Raw genomic sequence first — 13144 nt, forward strand, 5'->3', positions numbered from 1 at the left:
TATGAGTCGTGGTGGCAACTTTCTGTGAGTTTAAACCACTGGTCAACACAACAATGTTCAAAATTAGCTTTTAGCACTAGGCGTAACCAGACGCAGTTGTACGTATTTTCATGTATAAATGCTTCTACTAGTCAATTGGTGCGTTCGCATTGGATGTTACATGGACTTCTGTGATTGTGGTTCAACATCATAGTGCTCGAATTATTCAGCATTTGTTTATGCTGCGCTCCAACTTATATACTGACTAGCTAGGTAGTTGGTATTTTTTTTATGTTGAAGATCTTATGCAAATGGAAATGAGTTCGAGATATCCGAAAACAAATTTGTGATATCAGTAATATTAAATAAATGTTAAAATGGCTTTCCATTTGCGCGGTATTGATCGGCACATTTATCATTTTAAAGCATCGTTGTCTCTGTCTCTGGTGCTGAACTCGTGAAACTCATAAAAGAGAGATCTCTGTTAAGCCCATTGTTGTGTGTATTGAGGCGTATAATTGTTTTCAAGTCCCGGTTGCCTTTTTCCTGTTCAGTTTTGCAGTAGCCATAGAGTATAACAAATAATAATAATAAGACTATAAAAGGTGTCAGTTACAACAAGCGTGATATCGAATTTTTCATCAAATTACTAAGTAATTCATGCGATTTTGTTTTGAAATATTGCCAATTCAGCAAGCTCAATTAGTACTGTTATAGTACCAATACAGTAAAAAATAGGTGAACAGTGACATCATTCATTAACAAACCTTGAAAAGAAATCTGCTATTTATCTTGCTACTTTTTGAAGACCCGACCCTTTTCAAAACTGCCGTTTGCCAAAGATATTAACGTTAATTGCATAACAATGGCGAGGGAGTAGGTTAAGGTGTTGTCAGGTCCGACGAGAGGGTGGTTCAGGGGGCTCTTTTTCCCGGTTCTGCTTCAAATTACGTGCCCATGGGTATGATAGTATGAAAATCTACTGTATTCTCCTTTCATAATATGCCATAGGAAAAACGAATTGTAATCAGGGAACCTAATTGTCCCTGGGATCCAGCCTGACTCCCCACGCTCCTGGTTGTTGTTGGGAATGTGTGGACACTTCTCCACCATTATAGGAATGCGTGGACACTTTCCACTCTTGTGGGAATGCGTGAACACCTTTACACTCTTGTGGGAATGCGTGGACGCACTTTTCTACTATTATGGGAATGCGTTGGCAGACTTTTCCAGTCTTGTATGAATGCGTGGACACTTATCCACTCTTGTGGGAATGCGTGGACACTTATCCACTCTTGTGGGAATGCGTGGACACACCCTTCTAATCATGCATGTCATAACGTTTCTACCAATGAGCACACATATGCTAACAAAGTCCTTAATCTCCTTTACATCAATTTTTCTTCGCTAAGGGGGTAATATTACCCGCTGGGAAGAGATAGTAAGTGTCGAATATAGAGTAGACATCTTTAAAGAAGGTCAGCACACAACAGCGTCTAAAGACATAACATAATAATATTTTCAAGAGAAAGTGATCATAAAACTGCTTGGAGCATTTGTAACTGGTGTGAACTTTATTGACTCGTACAAGCATAAAGGACGATTAAGTCATCTAAATTTAAATTTGAGATATTATTATGATTGCTTGTTGATAAACGAGACCATTCTTATGTGTTAAATATTAGTATCATTAGTTTATTCGCTACTTTCATGGTAATTCTGTTGATATTTACGGACCGACATGCTATTGCTAAAGTCCCTCTCGTAATATCACGTTGATATATAGAATATATCTCCAAATAACATACGATGTGTGAACAGCTACACAGGACGTATCTTCATCTCGCTGTATTTGATGTTATAATTTGGTCCAGGTATGTACCCACAATTAATGCCAGCATAACTGTCTAAATAGGCGTTGTAGTCACCGTTCAAGTTTGAATAATAGCAATCATTGTACCACCATCCGGCCCGATAATAATCGGCACAGTTATTACTATAAGCATCGTTGTCGTTGTCTCGTGTACTGAACTCGTGGTTCAGGTGATTACGCAAGAAGGCTCCATCCGGGCTGCTTCTCTCATCTGAGAAATGAGAAACACAAAGATAATTTAAAAAAATGATAAAACAAAAACTTATGAGTAAACACTGATATGTGTTTATCATTTCCTAACTAAATGTCGGTAAAGCAGAGGAATACAGTTTACAAATTATTGGAGAATAATCGTTGCATTAATCTTATTACTTGTTTAGGACTGTTTCAGCCCAATAATATTAATATTTTTTATTATTGTTACTAGTGCCCAATTATATTAATATTAACTAATATTGTCACCACTTTATACAAAGTAACATAAATCATTTTGCTACAGTTTGTTATTATAGGTTCAACATTGGCTAAAGGATTACTTAAAATGAATGAACCGTTTAACAATAAATAATTCTTAGAAGAAGCTAGCTAATTTTTGCAATATAATTCTAAGGTATTTACTCATTGGAATATATTATGAGAAGGCAACACTCCAATCCCTTTAACTTGCTTGTATCGTAATATCCTGAATAAGATGTCACAAATCATTACATCTGGTGAAACTAGTTTGAATTGTGATTTGTTTTTCGGATATATAGTACATTCCAAATTGTATAGTCTTGTTTATGTATTATATGTTTTACGTGTACATTGATCAATATTGTATTGTTGCATTGTACTTTGGTACAACACAGTATGCAGGGGGTCACGTTGTATACGAACTGAAGCCAATTCATGCAGCATTCCACTGTTATTCTAGGTCATCAAAGGAATATTTTGGTCAGTTATGCAGTTTGAGTCTTATCTGTGTTACAACATACATGAAACTTAAAGGAATATGTTTTGTTATTTAAATCTCGAACAGACGGTACACATGGGTTTACCTAAAAGCAAAACATACGCCACCTAACAGGAACGCTTCCATAGGACAACATAAATTACGAAATGCATCGTAGATAAATGATGTTGTTAATTGTTTCTGTTCGTATACTAGTGATAAATGTCAGCTTTAGGTAATAACATGTAGCCGTGAAAGACATAGAACTAAATATGATCATTTACGTATTTTGAATGAAAAACGAGCTGCAATACACAACTATGGAAACAGAAAACTCATCACCAACCTACGGTTCCACTGTAAGTACCGAGACCCGATAGTCGGTAGTTATCACTCTCATCATTGATGCGGAAGAAATCAAACTTGCCGTAGTACGAATTATACTCTCTATTCACTAAATCAATTCGGATTTCATATCTCTTTTGGTTTGTCAAATAATAGAGTTTGTCATTTCCAATCCAGAATTCAGTGCTAAGGTTGCCGAACCCTTCCTTATAGCTGGCCCACAACAGGAAGAAGTCGACACTACCATCTTGTCGACGCTGGAACACCTGACAAAAGAAATTGCGGAAGATTAACATGTAACCCGTGATGTCTTTTTGAAGTATTGTTTTTTACTAGTATTTCCTGTTCATATTCGAACATATTAGGTACAACTTATACATATAGATTTACTTTCTAATTCCCATATTTAAGTCGGATACATAGCAATGATCCTTCTATGCGAAGGATTGTAAGTGATTATCATTTCCGTACCGATAAAGTTTCATTGAACACGAATACATATTACATGGATTACTTGAGTTATATTACACTCTTCACTGGGTCTACTTATATTTTTACCAGTATTGTACGGCGTACCCTGTGCAGTAAAATAACTTAGACTAGGATGGTCAATTGAACACCTTATTAAGTAATTTTGGATTTAATATTAATGCAAAATAGAGTGACCAGCGTTACAAAGCCTTCGGAATCGTAAGATTTGTGGATCAAACAAAATGGTAACTTACCGTCCATCCTCCTCCGTCTGTCATGTTACAGAAAACATCGAATGCAGACCCGGTCCATCCAGTTGGTCTTATTTTATAGATACCGCTAGTTCTCGATCCAGCATCGTAAACTTCCGCACAATCTTTAGGCGGTACGTTGCATATTTGGCCATCTCCAATGTAACTCTCATCACAAAAGCATTGCCTTATATCGTTCCTGATGTCACAAACCGCGTTGGGACTGCAAGCATAGTCTTCCTCCCAGTCGATCTGACCGTTGTTACAAACACCCTTTCTTCTGCATCCAGATGTCACGTAAAAAGCACCTTCCTGTATACAAATTAAGTGTAATAATAGAAACGTTAGCTACAGTTGGTTACTCCTGCTTTTGATGGTTCATAAACAAAAATGCAGCATTTCTCCAACCCGCGTTTGACGAAATCTCTGCGCTAAATTATGTCCGTACCATTCGCCGGTGATACCATGAGGATATATAGCATAACGAAATTCATCATAGAGAGATGGCAAATGCCATTCCTACAATCGAACGAAACGTGTGAGAGCTGTCGATCAAATTATTTTATACATTTTTTAGCTTATGGTTTTGTAAACTTACTGGTATAACTGTTCGATCGTCTGATACATAGCATCCACACTGTTCTTGGGGTACACAATCAGATCCATTCATCAAGAATCCATGTGGACAGACACATCCGTTGCTTTTAACACAGCTATCTTCCTGGCAATCTCCTGGGGTTTCACATGTTCTCTGGCAGGCGTTTTCACAGTTTTCAATGATCATGTTGTGTTGACACCATGTTATGACATCTGCGAACATACAACATTCCGAAAAACTGGTCAGAAAAATTATAACGAAAACGCTTCGCACGTTGTACTTCACTTGTTTGTTAGATTAAAGAATTTACTTATTTTTGTAAAGGATGGTAAATAGCGTTACCCATTCATTCAGAAAGTAAATATACACTATGAATGTTAATATCATCAAAATGGAACTCATTTGTTCGGATATTAATATAAAATCATGTTCAAATCACTGTTTTTGCCCGAAACAGTCATAAACTACTACCGAATTCATTTTTTTAAATTTGTTTATTTATATTATTGAGTATATGGGCTTTCTGAAGAAGACGAGTCATATCCAGCAAATTTACAGAAATCAGCATTGGATCTTTTAAAAGAAAAAAAAAGAAACAATTTCAAGTAAAATCATCGAACTCACCAGTTGAGGCAGAATATTTTCCAAGATGGGCTATGCTGTAATTTCCCAAATTGTCACTAATTCGAAAATCGTCGTAAGAAATTTCGATTACGGAGCCATTTGCTGTGGTCATCTCAACCATAATTTTATACCTTTTCTGATTCGTCAAGAAAGATAGTTTCTCATTACCAAGCCAAAACTCCTGATTTAGGAAGCCGAAGCCAGACTTGTAACTGTCCCAGTCTCGGTTAAAATCAATGGCTCCGTCGAAGCGACGCTGTATAATCTATGGAAGACGATACGAATTTTATCACTCGTTATTAAAATACAAATATCCATGGTTAGATTCCTACTTAACTGTATTTGCTTTATACCTATTACGGTTCCCAGATGTAACCCAGAGGCGTAGCGACGTCTGCTTTATTGCGAAACCACATTTGCTGTTACCCTCCATTCTTCGGTGCAATTATATATATTCAGCACTATAAAAAGTCACAGCAGCTAAAACTAACTCCAAGTAAACATATTGTCGCACCTTATGTTCAGTCGCCCCACCAATAAGAGTAACGACAGCTTTCTCTGCAACCCTGATAGTCATCTATATCAATACACTTCCAACCTTCTACCAACTATGATTACTGTAAAAGTGGACGCATGGCAGTTGATGGACTGGATAATTTAAGTACATTGCCTACATAGCCCAAAGGTAAGTATAAATGTATCAGGCTCACACTAGCTGATATAAAAGGAGTCACCGGGAAAAAATGCAAACAATATATTTTCGGGCTCAGAGCTTTCTTAAATGATGCTTTAACCATAAGAAAAACACACAAGATTGAGTTTAATGATTATAGGAGGACTTCTCAAACTATTAGTACGTAAAATCAAACTTACCGTCCAACCTTTGGAATTTACTGGATTGTCGCAGTAAACCTGAAACGGTTCCCAATAACCATCTGGTTTGATCAAGAAGACACCACTAGAGGTATTGGATGTACATCGTGCCTGGATTTCCCAGCAATCTCTTAGGTAATCGGGATTTTGGTAAAAGAAAAACGACGCGTCTGAAAGGTTGATAAAAACAGTTTGTTTTTATAACGTACTAATTATAGGACTGCATGCATTTTGAAGAACTTGTAACACTGTTCATCTTTCTAAGAATAGTTCTGAAATTTTAGTCAGCGCATTGAGTTATTTAATGTATTACTAGATATTATATTAAACCGACTTTCATGTTAGAAGCAGGTAAAACAAAAAAGAAATCATAATAATGTCCTCGAAAATTCCCGGGAATAGATTTACCATTGATAGGTGTGTATCTGCTGTAGAAAATACCAGGCCCTTTTTTGACAGGAAATGGCAATCGACCAACGAAAGCAATCAACAACATTTCTACGTTTTACAGGTTCATAACCAACATTGCAAGATGTTACAATCAAATTACCTCGACACATTTAATATAACAGTCAAATAAACAAGCTGCCTTACATTTGTTAACGTAAAATGTTCGGGTCAATCGCTTTCGTATAAGTTTCTGATAGGGTCAATAATAGTGCAAGTTAATCTTATTAGATCTCACCGTATCACCTTCCCCAAAAAATAAGCCGTAGAGTAAAGATAATTATGAAATAAATATTTGTTTTTCGATCTTACCATTGTCTATTCCCCTTGTTAAATCATGGTTAGAATTAAAGGCGATCTGTCGAAAAGATAAACAAAATACGTATACAGAAATAAAGAAAAAACATGTTAGCAGCGTACTTCGACAATCATAAACGTCCAATACTTGTCAATGGCGAGGTTAATATGCATTTGGCACGGGTTGGAAGCTGTGTGTGTTTGTATGGGGGGGGGGGGGGGCGACTTGCTAGGAAACAAGTCTAAAAGTCAATTTAAAAATTCATACTTGGTCTATGGATTATAGTTTCGGCTCATAAATTCACAAAGGAAAAAAAAAAAATATCAAGAAGACGAAAGAAATTCAAAGTTAAAGAGGATTTCGACATTGCTTTTAAAAAATGCACAAACGTCATTAATTTCAGTTATGATATAACTTATCTTACGAAAGTGGGATTAATTGCTGATTAAAATATTGCTATATGTACTTTACATTTCCCCGATTATTTTAAATTCTGAATATAACTCATTAGCTTCGTGTCGAGCGTTTGTTCTCTGTCACTGGATTTGATAACGTACCTTGCCAACCCCAACCCTTTGTCTATTCTACTCACTGTAAATCAACAAAAGTATCTAATTGCAGTTAAAAAATTATGGTTAAGACAGACGGATATCGACTGGCTTCGAGTTAATATTATATTCATATCTTTACTGCCTGTAATCTCTTAACTTATGACGAATCGTTTATTATGATGTACATTGCCATTATAAACACGCACGTATTTTCCTGTTTGAGACGGGTTACAAAAGTGAGCTTTAGCATCCTTTTATTATTTTTTTGTTTCAATGTTTACATACAGGACAAAAACACGGAATAGTTTGCTCCGCGTTATGAAAACACTTAAAAAGACATTTAAAGAACAAATGCAGTAATATGGAATATAAAGAGCGAGGTATCTTGTTATCGTATCTAGAATATAGTAAACTAAAACAAACATGTTTACTTCAGCTTTAAGGTTTTCGTAAGTATTGTTAGGGTTGTACGAACCGTTTTGAATACATCTGAAACTAGTTCTGATAAGACTTATAAAAGGTTTGGTGGCCTTTCGCTATGAAAAACATTAAAGAGACATTGAAATTTGTTCCAAGTAATATTAATTAAGAAGAGCGAGATAACTTGTTGTTGTATCTTGAATGAAGTGTCAAACAAATTGACTTTAGCGTTAACTTTTTCTAAGTATTGTTAGGGTTGTACGAACCGTTTTGGACACATGTGAAACTGACTCTTTAAAATGTTAGCAATTATTTAGACTACATGTTATTGATTCCTGGTAATCAAGAAGAATCTATGTTTAATTCATAATTTTAAATATAATGTTGTTAGAAATGTAAAGAATAAAAGGTCTTCTCACTGATATTAAAACTACACATCGCATTTAACTTAATTGTTATCTGTGATTTGCTATATTATTAACAAATGTCAGTTTCGTCATCACTTATATGTTACATAGTATTAGAGATAGTCGACAATAGAATTTTAGCAGAATATTTTAAAATAAAAATAAAAATAAATATTATCATTATGAATTAAATTTGGTAAATTCCTTTCTGGTCAGTATGCCGCAGCGTTATATTGCTTCCATCAGCCAGCTATATTTTAAATTGAAGATATTATAAATATTTTTAAAGTTAAACATTTATTGTTATGGACAATGTTGTTGGTGATATAAATATTAGCTTGCTTTGTCTTTACAAAGTTTGACAATCAAACTGAAGCCGGAACTGGGTCGGAAAAATCCTACAAAGTACGAGCTGTCCGAACTGATGTATCGGGAAAAAAATTTCTATATAAATGTTTGCAACTGCAATAAGAATTAGAAATACATAAATGAGTATAAAATGAAATGAATATGTTCAATTTGAACAAAAATTTGTCTCAAATCTGATACAAATTTCTGTGTTGGAGCCTATTTACTAAAAAATGGTGGATATTTGGTTCATTGACAGATTAAATCAAGCAACAGTTGAAATGCGTATGAAAGATTGGTACATTTTTAGTTATTTCTTCTTCGTAATTGATCGTTTCAGTTGACATTAAAGTAAATTAAAAACCACCTATTTATGAGTTTATTCAAATAATTATTCAACTTTGAGAAAAATATAAATTATTACATCATTTATGGACCATGTTTACAAAGCATGAACTTCACGAGGCTTTGTTTGAAATAAAATCATATGATTGTTCGGCTTTTATTTAAAGCAAACTTTAACACCATTCAATAAACTGCAAATAACAGTTTTTGTACGGTTTTTGTATTCTAGTAGGTATGTAGTAACTCTCTGGTTAGCGAAGACATGATAGTTCTTCGGTTATCAAGAAACTAATGTTAAAGTCAATAATTTGTTTATTATTTACAAGTCATCACATAACGTATGAGAAAGTAGATACAATAAAGTTTCTTACGAAGTCGACTTCATTTAGCAAATGGAAATATTTGCAAATCCAAGCACCAAAAAAGCAACTCATATCACTTCATTAAAAAGTAATAATCCTGTTTGCACTGTTTAAACTGATTTACACGTTGACCTACAAAACGGAGATTTTAAGTAAATAGGTTACCGATGTTGACTATGCGAAGAATGTTTGATTAGTGACGTGTGATACTAATATCCCTGTTCAAAAAGTTGTAAGTAATTTTTTTTACACATTTTAGAAAATTAAGAAGTGGCAAATTTACCAAAAGGAAAGAACTTATAGGGAACATTTGGTTATTCTGGGAATGATCATAATATATATTTATACTTTAATATAATATTATGTTCTAAAAACATATATGTGACGTTAAATAATTATATTAAATATGCCACGAGTATTATGTTTATATGCTACTATGTTAAGATATAACGCAAGTTAGTATTTTGTGGCTACACTATACTGCACGCCACCCGAACCGAATTGTACAGTTGCTTATAATAGCGTTTTCGATTGAATATATTGCGCATTTGTATGCATCTGTGTTATAACATGATAACACGTGTTGTGCTAGAGGCACATTTTATTGCGGCCTGTGTTAAAAAAAATATATATATATATATAAAAATATAAAAAAATATAAAAATAAAAAATATAAAAATATTTTATATTATATATTATATATAAAAAAAAAAATTATATATAATACCACTACGATTTACTGTATTGTATGTTTAACATATCTAGCTCTCGCATGCTCCCAAAACATAACACGTGTTAGTGTGTTATAACACCCTGGCATATAAATGCATAATATGCTACACGTTAAGAACAAATATAAGCTCACACCTTTTCGGCTTGAGTGTGCACGCATGCGTTAAATGCAATAATGAAGCATTTTGCTCCCATGGCTTGTTTGCGGGTATTGTAATTAAGAAATGCCAAATCATTTAAAAAGATATTTTAGTAACTGGAGATTATGAGGAATCAATGTATTTGATTTTTTTTCAATTGTTAGCGTTTATTGCACTAATTGTAAAAATTCTTAAATTTTCCAAAACCTACACTAAGGCTCATTTTAACAACTATAGTCATACAGAACTTGATTCCTAGCATATAAACGTCTCGAAGAGCAACGGAATGTTTGCAATAGAATGAATTTCATATGTGAAAGTATGTAAATGACGACACTATCACATCGGGTTAGAATATGTGAGGATAAAAAATTCACAAACTCTTGTTATTGAATCTTTCTGGTAGGATATGTAAATTTATGGTAAGGAGTGGAACGGGAAATCTTTAAATTGTGTTAAACTTATCGTTCAATACGATAATTGGAAAAACAGGTAATGATTTTAAGTTGAAGATTCCTTAACTAATTGAAGATTTCAACCTATGTTCAAACTTTCATACAACAATGTAACAGTACCTCATGTTTTGCAATGTATTTCAGTACTTGAATCTGTTCTATGTCTTTCAGAAGCACAAAATACTTATAAGCATTACCGGTAAAACATAGTTATAGTGTATAAGAAAATACCAATCGTGAATATATATTAGGCGACTATTTGAAATATTACTGGGAAGAATACTCAAGTACATTGAAAATAGAGTGAGAGTAAAATGAAGATATTTAGAAAGTTGTAAGAAAACTTTCAATGTGTACTATAATATGTCTGTTAAACGTCGAACAGAGGATGTAAAAAAATGATTCTCTGGATTGCATCACTAGATTAAAAAGTTACTAAATATTAGAGAAAAAGTCAACTTTCAAACTGCCATTTTGATGCCAATTCAATGCCAACTAGATTAATCCTAGCGATTGAATTTTCATTAAGTTAGCTTAAGATAATGTGGTAATATGCAAATTATTTTAAGATGACTTTCATTGAGGACACTTTTAAAGTACTCTGCTTTGTAAGAGAAACATGTTGATGGCAGTGACAGAAAAGCTGATGTTTCAAAAAGCTTATATAGATTGCCTATTTTTAGTTCCTAGAACCTGTTGTCAATGCGGGTTTTTCGAGATTTTAAAGAAAATTGCTGTATTTATTACATCACAAAGTTAACAATGATAACGATATCTGTACTGTTCAATATTTGGCTAACATAATCTCACGTTTCTTGTATTGACACATAACAGGAGATGAAAGTGTTAGTGTTATCTAAATCAGATGCCACTTGGTAAAAGTCACGTTGTAAATTTCCTCTGACTGTGATTGTGCACATATTCAGAATCGTGTAAAAGAAACATTTTAGCGAACCTAAATATAATTGGAAGGCACGTAAAACCTAGGTTTAAAATATGAAAATTTACTTAGTGTGCCTTCTACCCGATCATCAACATATGAATTTAAACGTTTTGATTATACTGCTGCCACATTATGGAATAACTTACCCCAGGACATATGCAATATTAATATAGACTTAACGCAATTCAAGAAATTACTTAAAACACTGTTTTTCAGAGCTGCCAACACAGATTAATGTACTTCTTATTATACTTGCTGTACATACTTAATTCAGGTGTTATTATTGTATTTTAGTCAAAATTTTTCTATTTATTTTTAACATTTCTATCATATATTTTTCTTACAATCTTAACTTTTATAACCTTTTGAACTTTTTTACTTTTAACATATTTTTATCTTTTGCTGTTAGGCGCCTTAGAGCAATTTTTTAATTGCCAACACAGATTAATGTACTTTTTATTCTACTTGCTGCACGTACTTAATTCAGGTGTTACTTTGTATTTTAGTCATAATTTTTCTATTTATTTTTTACATTTCTATCATATATTTTTCTTCACAATCTTAACTTTTATAACCTTTTTAACTTTTATACTTTTAACAAATTTTAGCAACTGTACAATTCGGTTCGGGTGCACGTATATACAAGAACATAGGCCTCGGCTAGTATTTTAACAGGATATAGGGAATCGACTGGCTGTTTTACGTGCGCAAGGTTAGATCACAAGTACCCGCCCACTTCATTGCTTAGTTAGGCAAAGTGCCAGCCAGATGATGCGAACATTACAAAACAACTTAAGAAGTAATTTTAATGTTCTTTCAATTTTATAGGCCAAGAAAGAGTAAACATGGGCTTTTGAAAAAGGTAGGATCAGGCTCATTTTTTTCTAGGGAAATATAATAGGCTGAAATCCGGCTAATTAAATAACCAACAATTCAGTTAGGCACGATAAAAGGGGATCATTCAATATTTAAACTACCAAAAAAAAAAATGCTTAAAATGCTTATAACAGACATTGGTAACATTGTAACATAACATTTTAACTCTATGAAACATATTAAAAAGAAAATTAAAGTGATACTGAACATAATAGCCTAACAGGTTCCTACCACAGCCGGGTTAGTTTTGTTAGTTAATCGGAAGCCTAGCCTATGTTTTATATTTTGTAACAAGGTATAGCACTCCTCACGGAAAGCGCAGAAAAATCAACTTTTTAAAACTTAATATGTAACTGTGCCTCCCTTTTGGTTCCAGTGCCACATCAGGCAGCTGGATCATGTGTAGCCGATATGGCATATATTTGTGTGTGTGACCATGAGCCTCATGAACATTTTACGTAGACAGACCATTTCAATATTACTAAGTATTTGTTTCACATATACCAAATATTGTTCGTATGATGGTGTTACGTTAACAGAACGTTTACATCTGTTAGTATTATTGAATGCTATCATTTAAAGGCTACAGTTCTTCATTTTACTTTATGTGGGACAATGGCCATCCAGGAGGTATAAAATTGTTATATAGGATAAGTTCAGCCTCTGTATGGTAACATTGTATGAAAAAACTTGCATTCCAATCTATAAATGTAATGTTCATAAGGAAACCTGGTGAAGCGTTTACACACAGATATGGGTGAAAAAATGTAAAAATTGTAAGGCTATGAAATAGTTATTCGCAGTTAATTCTATATATATATATATATATATATATATATATATATATATATATATATATATATATATATATA

The 13144-nt window shown here is 33.4% G+C and overlaps 1 protein-coding gene across 1 annotated transcript; it reads right to left on the reverse strand.

The window, feature by feature from the left end:
- Positions 1–1636: 1636 nt before the first annotated feature.
- LOC139973568 (fibrinogen-like protein A) lies at positions 1637–6840 on the reverse strand. The gene is made up of 7 exons (XM_071980350.1): positions 6708–6840; positions 5949–6118; positions 5076–5340; positions 4452–4663; positions 3857–4165; positions 3133–3397; positions 1637–2063 (listed from the first exon to the last, which is right to left on the reverse strand). Exons 3-7 carry the CDS (start codon positions 5194–5196, stop codon positions 1801–1803), a joined length of 1170 nt encoding a protein of 389 aa, XP_071836451.1. The 5' UTR covers positions 5197–5340; positions 5949–6118; positions 6708–6840; the 3' UTR covers positions 1637–1800.
- Between the last annotated feature and the right edge of the window lie 6304 nt (positions 6841–13144).

The sequence above is a fragment of the Apostichopus japonicus genome, chromosome 9 (assembly GCF_037975245.1).
Source record: "Apostichopus japonicus isolate 1M-3 chromosome 9, ASM3797524v1, whole genome shotgun sequence".
In the NCBI taxonomy this organism is placed as follows: domain Eukaryota; kingdom Metazoa; phylum Echinodermata; class Holothuroidea; order Aspidochirotida; family Stichopodidae; genus Apostichopus; species Apostichopus japonicus.